This window comes from Stegostoma tigrinum, chromosome 8 (genome assembly GCF_030684315.1).
Source record: "Stegostoma tigrinum isolate sSteTig4 chromosome 8, sSteTig4.hap1, whole genome shotgun sequence".
NCBI classification, from domain to species: domain Eukaryota; kingdom Metazoa; phylum Chordata; class Chondrichthyes; order Orectolobiformes; family Stegostomatidae; genus Stegostoma; species Stegostoma tigrinum.
The window spans coordinates 64,144,332-64,161,507 of record NC_081361.1 but is presented as its reverse complement, the minus strand read 5'-3'; the positions used below and the strand labels follow the sequence as shown (position 1 = coordinate 64,161,507).

The 17,176-nt window shown below is 39.7% G+C and overlaps 1 protein-coding gene across 5 annotated transcripts in view; it reads right to left on the bottom strand.

The window, feature by feature from the left end:
- Nucleotides 1-17,176, bottom strand: part of LOC125456272 (zinc finger FYVE domain-containing protein 9-like) — a 103,717-nt gene that overhangs the window by 56,254 nt on the left and 30,287 nt on the right. For 4 of the 5 annotated variants that reach the window (XM_059647942.1, XM_048539267.1, XM_048539269.1 and 1 more), the window contains 2 exons: nucleotides 13,594-13,708; nucleotides 4,950-7,156 (listed from right to left, as the gene is read on the bottom strand). In XM_059647942.1, the coding sequence (XP_059503925.1) occupies nucleotides 4,950-7,156; nucleotides 13,594-13,663 (2,277 nt within the window). In that variant the 5' untranslated portion in view covers nucleotides 13,664-13,708. The remainder of the gene's footprint in view (nucleotides 1-4,949; nucleotides 7,157-13,593; nucleotides 13,709-17,176) is intronic. The other variant, XM_048539271.1, reaches the window with a different exon arrangement.

The following is a 17,176-nucleotide window of genomic DNA, read 5'->3' as shown; positions in this document are numbered from 1 at the left end:
AACAATCTTACCACTAGCCCTGTACTTTGCCTTCCGGTTACTCCTACCAAAGTGCATCACCTCACACTTGTCTGCATTAAACTCCATTTGCCACCTCTCAGCCCAGCTCTGCAGCTTATCTATGTCTCTCTGCAACCTACAGCATCCTTCGTCACTATCCACAACTCCACCGACCTTAGTGTCGTCTGCAAATTTACTAACCCATCCTTCTACGCCCTCATCCAGGTCAGTTATAAAAATGACAAACAGCAGTGGACCCAACACCGACCCTTGCGGTACACCACTAGTAACTGGTCTCCAGGATGAACATTTCCCATCAACCACCACCCTCTCTTCTTTCAGCAAGAGAATTCCCGATCCAAACTGCTAAATCCCCCACAATCCCATTCCTCTGCATTTTGTACAATAGCCTACTGTGGGGAACCTTATCGAACGCCTTGCTGAAATCCATATACATCACAACCGGTTTACACTCATCTACCTGTTTGGTCACCTTCTCAAAAGAACTCAAAGCTTGCGAGGCATGACCTTCCCTTCACAAAACCAAGCTGAGTATCCCTAATCAATTTATTTTTTCTAGGTGATTTAAATCCTATCCCTTACAACCTTTACCAACGCTTCACCAACAACTGAGATAAGGCTCACTGGTCTGTAACTGTTGTTATTGTATGGCAGTAGTGTGAAACTAGCATCATATTCTACTCAAAATTTTCACCACACCTTATCCTTTCAAGCAACCAAAGGCAAACTGAGTACTTTTCAACAGTGATCTCTTAGGGCCATTCTCGCATGTGAGATAAACACCAACACATGACTTCATCTGTCACAAGAAAGGTAAATGACTAAAATAACGCCAGAGGCCGGTATCCTGTCACTAAGTCATCCTTTACACTAGAAGTCCTTGACATTGATACAGCATTCCTAGAGCCACGTCTTGGAGAAAACAGCACCTGTGACACTGCTTTTTTTTAAAATCTGTCAGCCAGAGCTTCCTAATTGCTCTTGATTAAGAGCGCCAATTAAAGAATCCATATTCCGAGATCCATCTGGCTGACCTCAGTACAATTTCTCCCTCCAAGTCTTTTTTTTTTTGTAGCACTTCCTAGGGCATTTTTGCCCTGGATCAGGTTCCACCAACTCTGCCTCTGTTGCAGGCAACATGCAACAGAGTAGCTTGCCTCTTGTACCCACAGCATCTCGAAAGGAAATTCATTCTCTTCTTCAGATGGAAAAATCCATCATGGCCATCTTGGATTCCAAAGTATCTTCAACACTTAAATGGAGGGGAAAAACCCACAAAGTTCTGAAACAGTCAGAAAAGGTGGTCGAGGAACCAGATATGCTTTGCTCCTACGCCATTTGCAAGTTAACAGCTTTCATAAGATCCACTTACTAGCTAAGGACAGTTGCACCTACCCCAACTTTATGCATCATTGAGGGTTCTGATGAACGAACGGTCACAGGACCCGAAACGTTAACAGATGTTTTTCTGCACAGATGCTGCCAGAACTGCTGAGCTTTTCCAGCAACTTGCTTTTTGTTTGTGCATCATTGGACCTGACCTCATGTTGACCATGATAACAAAGTGTGGAGCTGGATGAACACAGCAGGCCAAGCAGCATCTCAGGAGCACAAAAGCAGATGTTTAGGGCCTAGACCCTTTTTCAGAGGCACTGCTTGGCCTGCTGTGTTCATCCAGCTCCACACTTGTTATCTTGGATTCTCCAGCATCTGCAGTTCCCATTATCTCGTGTTGACCATGCCTGTTTTCCCTATTAGCAACCCTGCTGGAGCTATCCTTCTACTTGCACAACAAGTAGTCCAATAATCAATTCGGAGCCAGAACAGTTTAGTATCTAGTGAAGTATCTAGGCTGTTTCTTTAAGCCTGCCTTCAAAGTTTAGACTGCTCTTTCTGCCAAACTATTGTCTGATGGAAGGTATGGAGTTTATACATCCTTGCATGTCAAGCGCCATTTGGGACTTTAGGAAATACTCAAATCCTCTGCTGGTAAATGAGGGCCCATTACCTCTGACCAACACTTCCAATAATCTGGGTATTGCAAAAGATACACACAAGTTTGTATACTGACTTCCTTGTGTTTGCCCAATGAACTCTATGCATGTCTAACCACTTTGCGTAGGTGACCACAACAACTAAGAACTTTGAACTCATGAAAGGACCTGCTCAGTCAACGCGTAACCAAGTCCAGGCTATACCCAGCTATTCCAATGAATGTGAGGAAGATGGTGGCACTAAATTTCGTCCTTGACACTCTAGGTACTGCCCCACCAACAAGGCAAAGTCTGCATCCAATCCTGGCCAACAGACTAAACCGTGGATGACGCTGGTGGAGTTCAGCCAGTGTCTACCAGCAACCGTTGCTTGGGACAATCACTCTTGCTTCCCAAAATAACATACTGCCCTCTATGATCTAGTCTCTCCAGGTCTAAAAAGGTCCCAATTCTGGTTGCGATAGCACTTCCATTTCTCACATCGCCAGCTGTTTCAGTTATTCCAGAACCAGATCTTTCGGCATCCAAAGTTTGATATTATCAGCTGTCACTCGAAGTGTGTCCAAAAACTTAAAAGCTATTACAGGCTCTTCCAATGGTAGTGGGAGCCGCCAGTAGGAGGTGGCTCAACATATCTTCATTTGCTACTTGGCCTCTCGGACCGTATTCCAATTTGTAATTATGTTCACTTTGTATTAGAGCTCACCACCAGATTCAGCCTGAAGCAATGGGCAGCACAACCTTGCCCTCTTTTGGCCTTCTAATCTATTATTACAACAATAACATGCATGTAAAAGTGATGGGTGGAACTTCCCAACTCCAAATATGACTGCCAAACCTTTCTCCTCTATCAGGGCATATTTACACGCTGCATTAGCCACTGTCCTAGATGCATAAGCTACTGAGCGTTCCTTTCCATTGGGCCATCTAGGAGCTAACACTACACTGAAGCCATGCAGGGAGGCATCACATGTCAAAACCAGATCTCACCCGGGATCAGTGCGTAAAAACCTTTGAGCTTGATAGCTGCTTCCTCACTTCCTTGAAAAGGAATGGGTTGGCTACTCAGTCATTTCCAAGGTTAACCCTTTAAGGCATGATGAAAAGGTGCCAGGATGAGTTATTAATGACTTTTGCACAATAATTCAACAGCCCAAGGAAAGACCCAAGCTCTGATACAGACATCGGAGCCAGGGCACCTTCGATCACCCTCCCTCTAATCGTCCAATGGATGTAGCCTGGTTGCGTTGCTTCTCGCCTAAGCAGGTCACTTGGGGTGCCTGTAACACACCCTTCCCACCCCCAACATCTTACAAAGGCACAGTCCACCTGGAAGAAACATCTGAGCACTATGAAAACATTCTCCAAGTGCTCCTTAAATGATTTTCCTGGTTAATACTGCATCATCTAGATAAACAGGGTCCTGGGGTTAACCTTGTAAAATCATTCTCAACCATCCGCTGAAAAATTGCACAGGCTGGAATTTCAGGTATCATCATTCTCATTGCCACTGAATTAACTCCAGGTGTGAACGTCACATCACCAAGCCACCCTTTCTTTAGACGAGGTAAGCCCTTGACAGTGATCCAGATTCCTCAGTATCAGTTCTCAGAGTGAACAAAACCTCTGACACTCTTGCTTATATCTGTTAGCCAGGACTCCCTGATTGGACCAGGGTAACAGTCCCAATCAGGCAACTCATTCTATGATGTTCACCTGGCTAACCTTGTTATAAATCACCACACTGACCATATTTAACCAGCTCACACGTACAAAACTTGCAGTACTTTCCAACAGTAGATGTTGATGTTGACTTTAAGTCAAGACTGAGTCTGACTAAAATGCATAACTAGTAACTACCTACAGAAAAATCAACATCAGAGTAATGGGAACCATTCAAAAGGCTTGCAACAACAATGCTGGGCCAACATGTTCGAATAAATGGTAAAGATAGTGCGACAAACCAGTCCAGACAACACTGGATTTCAAAGAGGAGTGTACAGAATTGGATAAGAAAAAGAAAGCATTGGTTGGATATAGAAGGCTCAAAACATAACTTGTCCTAGAGTATAGGAAGTGTAGGGGATTGTTTAAAAAGAAATTAAGAGCATGAAAAGACTGACAATGGCATCAAGTAAAATCCAAAAGGCACTTTGCAAGATTATTAAAAATATTAACCAGCGGAGAGAGTCAGGACCATTCAGGGCTAAATGACAATCTGGGTGTGCAGCCAGAAGAGACAGCAGAGGTTTTAAATGATTATTTTCTAAATATGTATTCACAGCAGAGAAAGATATTGTCAGTTTAGAAATCAGGGAGGGGTGTTCGGATATACTTGGACAAATTAGCATTGAAACGGTAGTATTAGAGGTTTTAGCACGCTTGTAGGTAAACAAATCCTCAGGAACAAAAACAGAAGTTGCTGGAAAAGCTCAGGTCTGGCAGCATCTGAGAAGAAAAAAAATACAGAGATAATGTTTCAGGTCCAGAACTGAGGAATAATTAGTTACCATAATACTGTTGTTCTCAACGACAGTAGCCTAAAATAATATCCATCTTTGGTAAATTTTCCCCAAGTCCATATTCAACTATGTAAACCTGAAATACAAGTAGTTTACTGTGTTATCACAACCTCAGATTAGTCCGTTGGAAGGCTCTCTGCCTTAAATTTTACCTTTTGGCAAAGTTGCCTTACTATTTAAGTGATCAATGCGGTAAATAAAAAATAAGCAGTGATGTGTATACTGCCCCCATTACATTTCTATTAAGCAGCATGCGTTTTTACATTGGTTATGTGAACATGTTGATCAACTGGAATATTTAATCAACCAGCACACTCCTGATGCCATAGATACCAGTTAATAAAACGTTTGTTGTACTCAACTTTTCAAAATTTGAGAAAAAAGTAACGGCACTCAATCCAAATTAACTCACCTTTCCACAAGCTCTGCAGTGATGACGCCTCTTTGTAAATGTAAACTTCTGCTCACATTTCATGCAGTTTGGTGCTTGGGAATCTGGTACCCATACAGGGGCAACATCACCTAGAGATGTAAATGGCTTCCTGAGAGCTCCTGGAAATTGTCCAGCTCCTAGGTCATTATCTGGACTTTCAGATCCCAAAGTATGATCAGAGTTGATATCTTTAGAAGCCCCAACATAACACACACCTAAATCATCACCGTTAACGCTGCAATCTGGTACTAAAGCACTACCATTCAAAGCACACAAGACAGAATCTTCCAGGGACTCCACCTTATCAGTAAAACCTATATTTTTGTTCTTTGTATTGTTGACCGGGTTGGCTGATCCCAAGTCATTCAATAATTGATTAGTCAAAGGTTTTGGGATTTGCAATTTGAGGTTCAAAGGTTGTTTGGGTCGAGCACCTCCAAATGGAATACTAATTGGCTGTCCATTATTCAGAGCTAGTTTTGCCACATTTTCTCGTACACAAGGTATTGCAGCAGACTGGGCAGGAGTGTTAAAATAATTGTCTTTTATTTGATCAGCATTATCAGTGGAAATACTTAATCTGGTTAAACCATTTGTCAATCCCGTTTCCATTGCTTCACTTTCCCGGTGTTGGACGTAGTTGTAACATTCTGACTTGCTCTCCTCAATCTCCTTCTCTTCAGTAACAGAATCCTCCTTTAAAGGCAAAGGTTTAGAAACACAAATTGTGGCTGAAGTTGGGGTGGATGTAGAGTCTAATCCATCACATAAACAGTAAGGTGTTGAAACCTGTTCCTTCATATCTGCACACACGGCAGTTGAACTTCCTAACCAATCACCACTTGGAACCACAGTGTCTGCTGATGGCTCTGTTAGATCAAAGACAATCTCATCATTATTTCCAAAGGCTTCCTTCATAACCCCATTTTGTACTAATGCATCATCTTCCAGTGCTCGATGATTGCTTTGTCTCACATGCTGAATTACCTGGTTAAATATTACTTCAGAGCCAGATGATAGTTCACCTGCATGATAAGACAGGTCAATAGTACATCCCTGCGTGAACGGATTGTCATTGCTTGCTCTGGTTTTTTGACAACTACTTTCACTCATACTACTGATGCCACTCTCAAAGTGGTGACCATCATCTTTACCACTATTTGAGGAGTTATACTGTTCTGATGTCAGATTTGGATTGCTATTTACAGAACAGGTATCATGTCGTTGAGGTTGTGTTTTCTCAGAGTTTATTTTTAGCCCAGTAAAATTATCCAGGTCATCCAATATCTGTGTATTAGTGATTTCAGGCAAGTCTCCATCCACATCTTCAGTTCTTACTACCATATTATTTTCAACATGCATTACTGATCTTTCTTCAAATTCTACAGCAACGTCATTTATTTCAGTATTTCTGGAAAAGGAATCACTTACTTCATTTATTTCAGTATCACCATCCAACCCAGAGGTTACATCCTGCTCACAAATTTTAACTGATAAATCATTTACCATCCAAGACTCCTTTGAAGTAGGAGGTAGATTTTCCAAATCTACAGAGTTCCTTAAACTTTCAAATGAAGATTTTACACACATCTCATCTGTACAGTTCGTGTTCAACTGTTCAATACTTTTCAGGCTAACAGTTTTCTCAGTTTGACCATTCATGTCTGATGACAATTGGCCACTTTGCAGGTTTGTATTTTCTACTACAAAGGTGCTCACATTCATCAAATTTTGATTGTTTGAGTTGTCTTCCTGCAATACTACACCACAATGAGATAGCTGGCTGTCAGAATTTTGCACAATTAGCCCAAATACACTCGAAGAATTCATGTCTTCAGAGAAGTATAGTTCATTTTCACAAGCAGGCTTCACTGGTGGAGAAGAATTTGACCAATGCTCGCAATTACTATTTTTGTTCCTCTCAGGGACTCCTTCTGCATTAGTTTGAGGCCTATCAAGCAAGAGATTTCCTGTGGTATTATTTCCATGACAACGATCCCCTCTTCCACACAGTCCAATTTCAGATTTAGAAGAAGAGGAGTGACATTTTAGTCTTGCTTGCATCTCACTGGGCAATGCTGCCATATTCACATTTGATAAGGCTGGATTTAGTGACAGTAGGTGAGAGGGTGGATCCAAAATCTGACTCCATTTTGCTTCAAAAACACTTGGTGACTCAGTCTCATCTGGAAGCAAGAACAAAAACAAATCCTCCTGTTATTAAAATGTAAACCTGCTTTAATTCTTCATATCCATTTACTTTTGTCAAGGTATCCTTGTCAAATACACATTGGTCATTCATTCACTCCTCTTGAATCAACTCTTGGTAAACCAATGAACCACGCACTAAAATACACATGAGAAGATATCCAGTAAGAGGATGAAATTTTCACTTTAATCTTACAATTGGTTACTAATGTTAATGGGTCATTTATATTTAATGCCCTTAAAAATGGTAATCCAAATTTATGCAAGGATGTAAGTCAAGATACAAATGATTTCACAGCATGTTACTGAAGCCTCAGTTTATACAGAGAAGTCATTAAGCTTGTTTGGAATAAGTAAACAGAGCTAGAACTTAAAGTCACTGGTGTCAAAGCATTAGAAATGGTTCAGATAAGGTTTGCCATGATGTTAAAACAAATTAGTAGTTAGGGTGATCCTTTTTGGAATAGAAGTTTAAATAATCTATTATTAGTAAATCTAACAAAATTTTCAAAATAACAATCAATCATGAGGCCGATCTCTGAAAAATGGATCAAAAGCTGGGAGGTCATGAATTCAAAAATCACTGGATAGGGATTAAGAAGGAAGAATGCAAGAAACTTTCTCTTGTCAAGATCTGAAACTATATCTGAAAGAACACAGAAGAAATGATTTTAAAATTATTTATAAAAAGCAGTGAGAGAGGTACTTGAAGATGAGAAATATACAGGGTTACTGACATAGAACAGGAATGGAGGACTAAGCATGACCTTTCTTTCAAAGGACCAACACACACATTACAAATCAAATGGTCTCCTCCTTTTGCTGCATTTTTTTTTCCCTGATCCTGTCAATGATTCAGCTTAACATAAGCCCTCATTAAAAGTACTTCTCTGCTGATGAATAAACTGTCACTCAATCAAATGGGACCGCTCGTGAGTTTAATAAAAGCACAGCACATAGCAAGCATCTCCAGTGTTGGAAAACCTAAACATGAAATTCCTGAAATAGAAGACATCAATACACTACTAAAAAGACAACACTACGTATGGAAAATGTACAAAAACTAAATTCAAATGTTAATCCATAGAATTTTAAGATTTTAAACAAACTTGTCTTTTCATCCAATACACCACCTCCCTGAAAAAGCTCTCTCATCTCCTTACTCCTTCCTATACCATTCCAAAATAAAACTTATGTATCCAGGTCCGTTTTGTGGTATTTTAGATCCCAATTCCACCATTTCTAGTAAGGCACTCCACACGCCTATCATCTACTTTATGTTTCTCCCATCTTCTGATAATAATAATTTATGCACTCTATAGTTACCAATGTTCCAATCAGTAAAAATAACGAGCTACATTATGAAAATGCTTCAATTTTGAGTAATTCAGATTTCAAATGAAAAGCAGCCAAATTTCTTGATTTTATCAACTTTAATGACTAATGAAACAAATGTGTCAGGTTGGAAACGTGAAATAAAACAAAGTACCGAAACTATACAGATCAGAGTTTAATGAACAAGCACATAAATGTTTGTTTTCAACTTTCAATCATTATGGTCAAATTATAGAACAAAATTACAAAGTGGGAAGTGAAGGAAATAAAACATCGTAACACCCAAGGCTATGTGCCTGGTGCTCGAAAATGGGACTAGCATGCTTTGGCAGTAGACCTGATGGGCCAAAGGGCCTCTTCTGTACAGTATGATTCTATTAGACAGAGATGGAGCATATGGATTGAACACTTCAAGTGCTTCACAAACCATTAAGCAATTTTAAAATGTTGTAATGTTGAAAATAAAGAAGTCGGTGGTACATGGCAAGGTTCCACAAACATCATTGTGAAAAATGACCAGATTATCTGTTTCAGGTGCTAAGGAAACAATGTGATTAGGTAACTGACAAAACATCTCTGCTCTAATTCAAATAGTCAGGGATTACCCAAGGGTGTGCATGGGGCACTGGTTTATCATTACATCTGTGAGCATCTCGAGCAGTGCACTATTCCTCCAGTGCCCTTCTCATACCTACTACTTCGAGAAGCCTTCTATGAAGCTACAGAAAAAAAAAAACTTGAAATTTCTCTATTCACCTGAAACACTGTGCTGGGTTAATTGGCACATCCATCTGATGCATCCGTTTTGCTATACTGAATGTAGTTTGTATATGTTTGGCAGCAACAGCATTGTGGTATTATCGCTAGGCTGTTAATCCTGAATCACAGATAATATGCTGCAGACCCAGATTCAAATCCCACCACAACAGATGGTGGAACTTGAATTCAATAAAAATCCGGATTTAAGGGCTAATCATAACAATTAATCTCTTATGAATTGTCAGGAAAAGTCCATCTAGTTCAGTAATGTCCTTTAGAGATGGCAACTGCCATCCTTACCTACTCTGACGTACATGTGACTCTAGATCTGCAGGAGCATGGTTGGCTCTTAACCAGATTCTGGGCAATTATGACTGAGCAATAATTGCTGACATAGCTAGCAATACCCTCATCCAAACACTGACTAAAAAGTCACACTGAAAAGGAATTGTTCATGTTTAGATTAGCATCTGTCGCCCATCTCTAACCATCTTAGGACAGTGATGAGTTGCTGGTTGAACCGTTGCAGTCCTTGAGATGTAGGTACACAGTGCTACTGGGAAGAATATTGCTAATTCAAAATCCAGGGACTGCAAAAGAACAGCAACATATGCCTTCAAATAAGGACAGTGTGCAGCGTTTTTTTTTGTGCAAGGGGCAAGTCAGGGGAAGGGGAGGTGGGTTATCCAATGCTTCTTTCTAGCTATAAAAAACTCTTTCCTGAATATATCAAGAATGGAGATTCAAGTATTGGACACTAAATTTGTCTTTAGGATGCTTATAAAAGTTAGTATTTAGTGCCCATCCTGAAAAAAAAAGATAGTTGCATGGAAACCCTAGGAGTGGCATATTTCCCAAAAAGATAACTAACTAACTAGCAAAGGACCCGAGAGCGGAGAGGTGACTGCCTGGCAGTCCAAAATGAGGAGGCAGGAGTTTCCACAGATCCTGTTTACCAGTTTTCTATTCTCTAAATTATTGACAATGAAGAATCCTTTAAGGACTGCAGCCAGGAACTTGCCCATGCCACCAAAGGTGCCCCACAAGGAAGGAAGAAGATACAAACGGCAGCACTGATACCAGATTCTTTAGTTAAAGAAGCAAACATGCTTAAGCTGCCAAACTGACTCCAGCATGGTCTGCTTTTCTTCTGGTGCTGGGGGCAGCGGTGTGATACAGAATAGATGTAGGACATTCTTCTGGGGAAGGACAAACGGCAAAGATCATGTTGCTAACAAGGATAGGAAAGGAGATGTGGTCCTGCAATCGGAATTTAGGGTGCTAGGTACAAAAACTTCACATGCCAAATCTCCAAAGTATTTGAATTACTCCCAGTGACTTGCACAAGAAAAGACAGAAATTGGAATGTGGTTGGAAAGATGGTGCAGGAAGGAGGTATTTAGAATCCTGAAGCACTCGGATTGACTGGGAGATGGCACTGACACAAAGTTGGACAATTTGCATCTAAGCAGAGCCAAGACTGAGTTCCATCAAAGATATTTGGTTTATGCTGGGGAAGAGTTTAAACTAATTCGAGGCAGTGGAATCCTGCAGGGACAGCTACCATCAAGAAGTAATGTCAGATTACACAAAACGCTGGGAAAAAGGGCAGACAGCGCTAAAATTAACAGTAAATTAATAGATACAGTCAGACTAGGGGAGAAAGCACCAAATTCTAAACTAGGAATGCATAATGTGCAGGTAACATGACTGCAGAGTTACAGCTTGTCATGTGGCATTACCTTGGAACTCTGTTTTTCACTTCTACTGGCAAAAATTTCAAATTCACAGAACAGGTGGCACTGAAATATTCCTGTTCACCCTGACCAACAATGTATCTAAATTGAATTGTTAAAAAACAGTAGTGCTGAACAAGATATTATCTCCCCCACCTCAAAAACAACTTTTTGTCCTGCACTCATCAGGACATTTCACACGAGTACAAATTCAAGCAGAAAACTAATATCTATTCCACACAGGTAGAGAAAATGCAGACTGATGGGCAAACAAACTCAGTATAGTGCCTTGCCACGGGGAATGCACTCATTTGTGGATTAGTAGCAAACAGCTAGGTTTGTTATTTTTTTTAAAAAGAACAGGACAAGTTGTTTCTAATTAGTCAGGTCACTGCTTTGAGAAAATCACCAGCAAAATGGCTGTTACCTTTTTTGTTGAGGTGAAATTGGCACATGCATATAAACACTCTCTCTGCAAAGAACACGCTCCTGTGAATTAATACATGTAGCTTCCAGAATATTTGTGTGTTACACTGCAAGCCAACTGACAATCCAAAGTTGGTGTCGCTATTAAAACTTTGCACATTCTGGGTTATCCAAAAAAATGTTCCAAGGGTAGAATGTCTTTAATGTTAGACACCATGTTGCGAGTTTTACAAATGTGGGCTGATTGGATGCAGTCATCACCTCACTTGTTACGCACAGTGAAAAAGGAACATTACTTCAGATATGATCTGCTGGTTTTTGGGAAATCCTGGAATTCGCAAAGGACAAATGCGGGTCTACTGACAGCACATGAACTGAAGCACTTCAAGAAAGGTTACCACCACCTCTCAAGGGCAACTAAGGATGGTCAATAATTGCTGGGCAGCCAGAGATGTCCATGTTGTGCAAATAAATAAAACATTAAAATTTGTGATAGGCAAAACCAATAAATCCTCAATTAATAGGTACAGTTGGACAAAAGGGAGAAAGCACCAAACTCTAAACTAGGATCACACTGCATATATGTGAATGCATAACATGAGGTTAACATGACTGCAGAGTCACAGCTTATCTTGTGGCATTACCTTGGATCTCTCCGGTGTTGTAGAGTACCATTTATGTAAGACATAATTAGTGCTAAATCCAATCTAATTCAAAATATATTGACACTAAATAATGTTTATTACACAATTTGAAGTTTTTTGGGAAACATGGGAAGTAAATATTAAAATAAAAGTTGATTAGATGGTCACCAAAGCCACATATTGCATATTTGTGCGAAGTAAAACCAGAATAGATTTAATATAACTAGTACAAGCATAAAGTTCCTTTTGCTTTTCTTAAACAATCCTCCGATTAGTTGCTCAATTGTTCCTAAAATATTATAGAACATAGAACATTACAGCACAGTACAGGCCCTTCAGCCCTCAATGTTGTGTCAACCTGTCATACCGATCTCAAGCCCATCTAACCTACACTATTCCATGTACGCTATGTTCTCAAAAGGACATTCGTAAAGACTACTGTTAACTTCATGAGGAAAAACAGATTAGTTGCACCGTTTCTGTGGCGAGTGTTTTAGGGCTAATGCAAGAGGCAAGAGGTAAGAGTCTTCTCTGCATTGACATTTGCTCTCTTGCGCAAGCTTATTTTGTAGGACCTGACAGCACCTTCACAAGGCCATTTGTCAAGGTAGGCTATCAAAGTGTCAACTGAAAATTCAATGTGCAAAATATCAAAGTAGTCCCAACATTGATCTATACAGCAGATACATGAAGCTGAAAGACCCTGATCACTTAGGACACCTTGGTGCCAAAGTGAACTCTCAAGTACCAGATGAAAAATCTCAAACACACGAACAGAATTTATTTACAGCACAGGAACAAATCAGACATACTAACCTTTTCATGCATACCGGCAAAGAAAACAACTTCAATCGGAGACTGGTTAGCATGGTTTACCTAAAAATTGAGCTACGACTGGTTTTGCCTCAGCAGTGAATGAGAAGCACTCAAAATTTTAATAACTGCTACTATACTTTTTAAATGACAAATTGTGCAAATTTAGAGAACTTGAGGCTGTTGGATGACAATTATTTCATGACTTATTCAGTGTTGAGTCCTGTTCCATTCATTGACTGGTTACTGATTTATAAAAGGAGTCTATGGGCCACGAACAAAACATTAAGAACCCATTTCACTTGCTTTGCTGTTGATCACTTCCCTCAAATCCCTCCTCCTCCCTCTGACCAGTTAAAGTTGGCATGCTGTCCTATAGTAATTTTTACTCAAAGAATGACTGACTACAGCTTCATTCAAAGCTCTGGATTCACCACAGAGACTATTTCCACAATATTCATCAGTATTTAATAACTTGAAGCTGCAGCTAGAGATAGCAATGTTGCCAATACCCCAGGAATACCAACAGAAGCTTGGAGATACAGTTACAGGATTGGAATGAGTAGATAGTAACAATACTCTTATGGAAGCTGGGTAGATTAAGCTCATGGGTTCAGCTCTGACCAAAACAGCATATAGTCACATTCTCTACTTCCAGAATAAAGATAAAACATTAATACACATTTGACAAAATTAACTTACCTTCATTCTGCTCAAATTCATCCAACACTTTGTCCAGGTTAAATGCCTCAGCCTGGAAATAGTTCTCCATTTGTTAATATTCACTACCTGCACAGTGCCCTCAGTCTGTCTGAACCTGTTAAAATACAAAAGAAAACCATCCCATCATGATTCCTTTGTCAGTATGAATGTTTTATTCATTTATGAATAGTTGATCTAAGCTGTGGTTTCACATCAGTATCTACTTCTTGGGTTTCAAGTTATATAATGCCTTACTTTTAAAATCCTAATCCTCATTTTCCATCACTCCATTAAGTCACAATTCCCCTACCTCAACTTCATCTGCGAAATCACCTCTTGCCTCAAAACCCATCTGTTCCTCCAACTTGGGTCTCTTCAGCATACTGCTAATTGCTTCACAATTAGTTATTGCCTGGGCCCCTAAACAGGGAAATCTCATCAAGGCAAAGACAGCTTTGGCGGCAACTGTGGAATTGCCCAGCAGGCTACCGCCCCCAGCATATTCCCTTTCATGACAAGATCAAACAGATGAAACCAAGACAACACTCCAAGGAAATGAGCAGCCAATTAAGACAACTAAAATCCCACTTAACAGGCACTTACAGTGACTGCCAGCATCACCCTGGTGTTGGACATCACCCCAGGTGAGGCTGCCCACTTCATTAATTTAGTGTTGCTGTATAGAAATGGTTTTCAAACTGCACGTGTCAGCATGAGCACAAATTTTGCCGAAATTTGTCACCAGGAATAAAATCCAAAGCTTGGTGAAATTTCAAATGGCCAGCGACTCCATTACCTATGTTCCAAAGTTGTTCAGAACTACTCCACTTTTCACTTTACCCAGATTCAGAGCAGCACAACTCCCACATTTACCTAAATTCTGATATTTATTTTGAAAGCTGCTTGACTTATAGCAGAATCCACAGTGGATTATAAACATTCTGTGTAATTTAAAATCCTCAGCAGAAAATTAAAACTTTCAGATTAATTACAGAGGGCCCTTAGGGAACCTTAATGTGATGTTGCTATAGACAAGCAGTAGCTCAAATGGAAGTACATACCATAGTACTAGTTGAGTACATACATTTTTTTAAAACCAATTACATCAAAACACATAATACAATATAAATCTGAAAATCTACATTGATTCATTATGCTAACTTTAATCACTAAATACTGAATAATACAGTACAAGTTTATTGTCATTGCCTTACTGTTAGCATCTTAAGTATCATTAGTGTGTTTAAATGGGGTCACGTTACAAAGAGTCTGGGAAGCACTGTTCGTTATTTTGTCATGAGTATAGTCTTGTTGCCATCGAACAAGAAACCGAGATGATTTAAAACAAACAACTGTGGGGACTGGAGATCGGCAACAAAAACCAGAAATTACTAGAGAAACTCAGCAGGTCTGGCAACACCAGTGGCAAAAATGCAGATTTAACTTTTTGATTTCAGTGACTTGTCATCAGAACTGCTGGATAGCAAGGAACAACTGGTATTTATGCTGAAGCCAAACTGGGATGGGGAGCTAGCCTTATGTAGTGTGTGTTTCCCAGATCTTGCATGGTATTTTGTATATTACACCAGGTTTGCTCGTTTGGGGTATGGGATCTTTTACGTTAATCAGTAGCTGTCGTAGGGTGTTGTTGGGTTGTGGGCTACTCTGATACCCCGGGGCAGTAGTAGTTTTATGGTCAACTCTGCAAAGTTATTGCTGTGTGGTAGGGTAATTAGTGACTCTGGTTGTGTTGAACTCCTGCTGTGGTCTGTCATCTTGGAGGAACAGCAGATTTTACTTTTTGGGCATCCATTCTTTTTGAAAGGCTCCGTATAGATGCTCCTGTTCTGCTTTGCGTAGTTCCGGGTTGCTGCAACGTGTTATGGTTGGTCTGAGAAAGGATATTGTAATGAATACTGTCACGGTTGACTTAAAATCAGAGAATGGAATTGGAGATTTGGGTGAAGAAAAGCAGTAACAACCTCAGGTGAAATCTTCTAGCTTTGTTCATGTACAATGGAGATGCATTGGCTGTGCCCTCACTAGTTTGTGTGGGTGCGTTTAGGATGATAACTGACACACAGCTTGATAAAGAAAGCTGTCTGAAAATATGCTTGCCAAATTATGCCTGATGTCTTATGCTGACTTAAATAGTGATTGCATTGGGTGTTATAGCTTTTGAAGTTTAAAATACCCAAAAAGGTATTGATTAATATTCCTGTAACTCTGCTCGAGTGTGAAAATACCTCCTGTCAAAGATACAGGAGACCTTATCTGTAACTGCATCACTTAATAAATGAGTTAGTGAAACTGAAAAAAGGAGCCCCTGAAGATCGAAACAAAAGCTCTAAAAAAAAAACTCACTCAGTCTGCATGCTTACCTGGTCTGGTCCTTACGTGACACCAGTTCTACAGGGGGTTAATTTTTGACTGCCCTCTGAAGTGGCCCAGCAAGCCACTCAATTCAAGGGCAACATGGGATACACCACAAATTATGGCTTTGCTAGTTGTGCAAACAATGAAACAACAGATATTCTTTGATATTTGTTCCTAATCAAGAAGATCAAACAAATCCATAGCCATATACCATTTATGCCTGATGTTGCAAGCACTCACTCAGCCTATCGATATATAATACTTAGATTCTTTTATTGCAAAAACATGAACATGCTAAGGTATAGGTAGGAAGGTATAATCAAAACATTTACCAAATTTGAGCCCAAATATCTATAACATGCTTCCCAGTTCCATTTCCTAATGGTATCTTCCATTTAGTGCTTACTATTCTGAATCCATGGATTCCAGTACAGATTAATGATAATCAAATTTAACTTTGCTAACAGGTCTTATGACCTGCACTTTTTCACCCATTATTCAAGTGAATGGCTGTTACGTGCAAACATTCATGCCAATTGTGACTGAGTTTAATGCCAAAAACTCTCAAATATTGTCTCAGTCCATAAGAACTGGAAGGCTAAGTATTCGACTTTATCCTTCTCAACCATGTTGAGGTCCATTTAATTGTTTTTAAAAAACAGTCCAATGCACTGTACTCAATATGAATTACAAGTTACACATTCTCTCCAACCAAAAACCTAATCCACCTTGGAGTAAATGCATCCCTCCTATTATTAGGTACAGGAAAACTCATTTCCTATTTTCAGCAAATTCACCAGAAACATGCAACAAACCCTGTCGTTCACCATCTGAAAGCATATTTGTTGTAAGCCACAGTCCATTTCTAAAAGTATCACAGGACCTTCATGTCGAGAAGAAATTATCCCAAAAACCCACAAGATTCTCAAACGCTGTTGAAATAAACAAAGTAGTGCTCATGTCCTCCACTTACCCCCAAACTGTGACTTCAATTTAAGTAACCTAACTCAACAAGTACTCTCAAACCAATAAACCAAATAATCCTAAGTTCCACTGTATCGGGCACAAAGAATATCCCCTACAGAACTAGTCCAGTGGTACTTCTAAAACTATTAGAAGTTAACATTCGTTCAAAAAATTTTCATTGACAATATTCCTACGACAGCACCTTCTAAACTCCCACCTTCTACTAGGACAAGGCTATCAT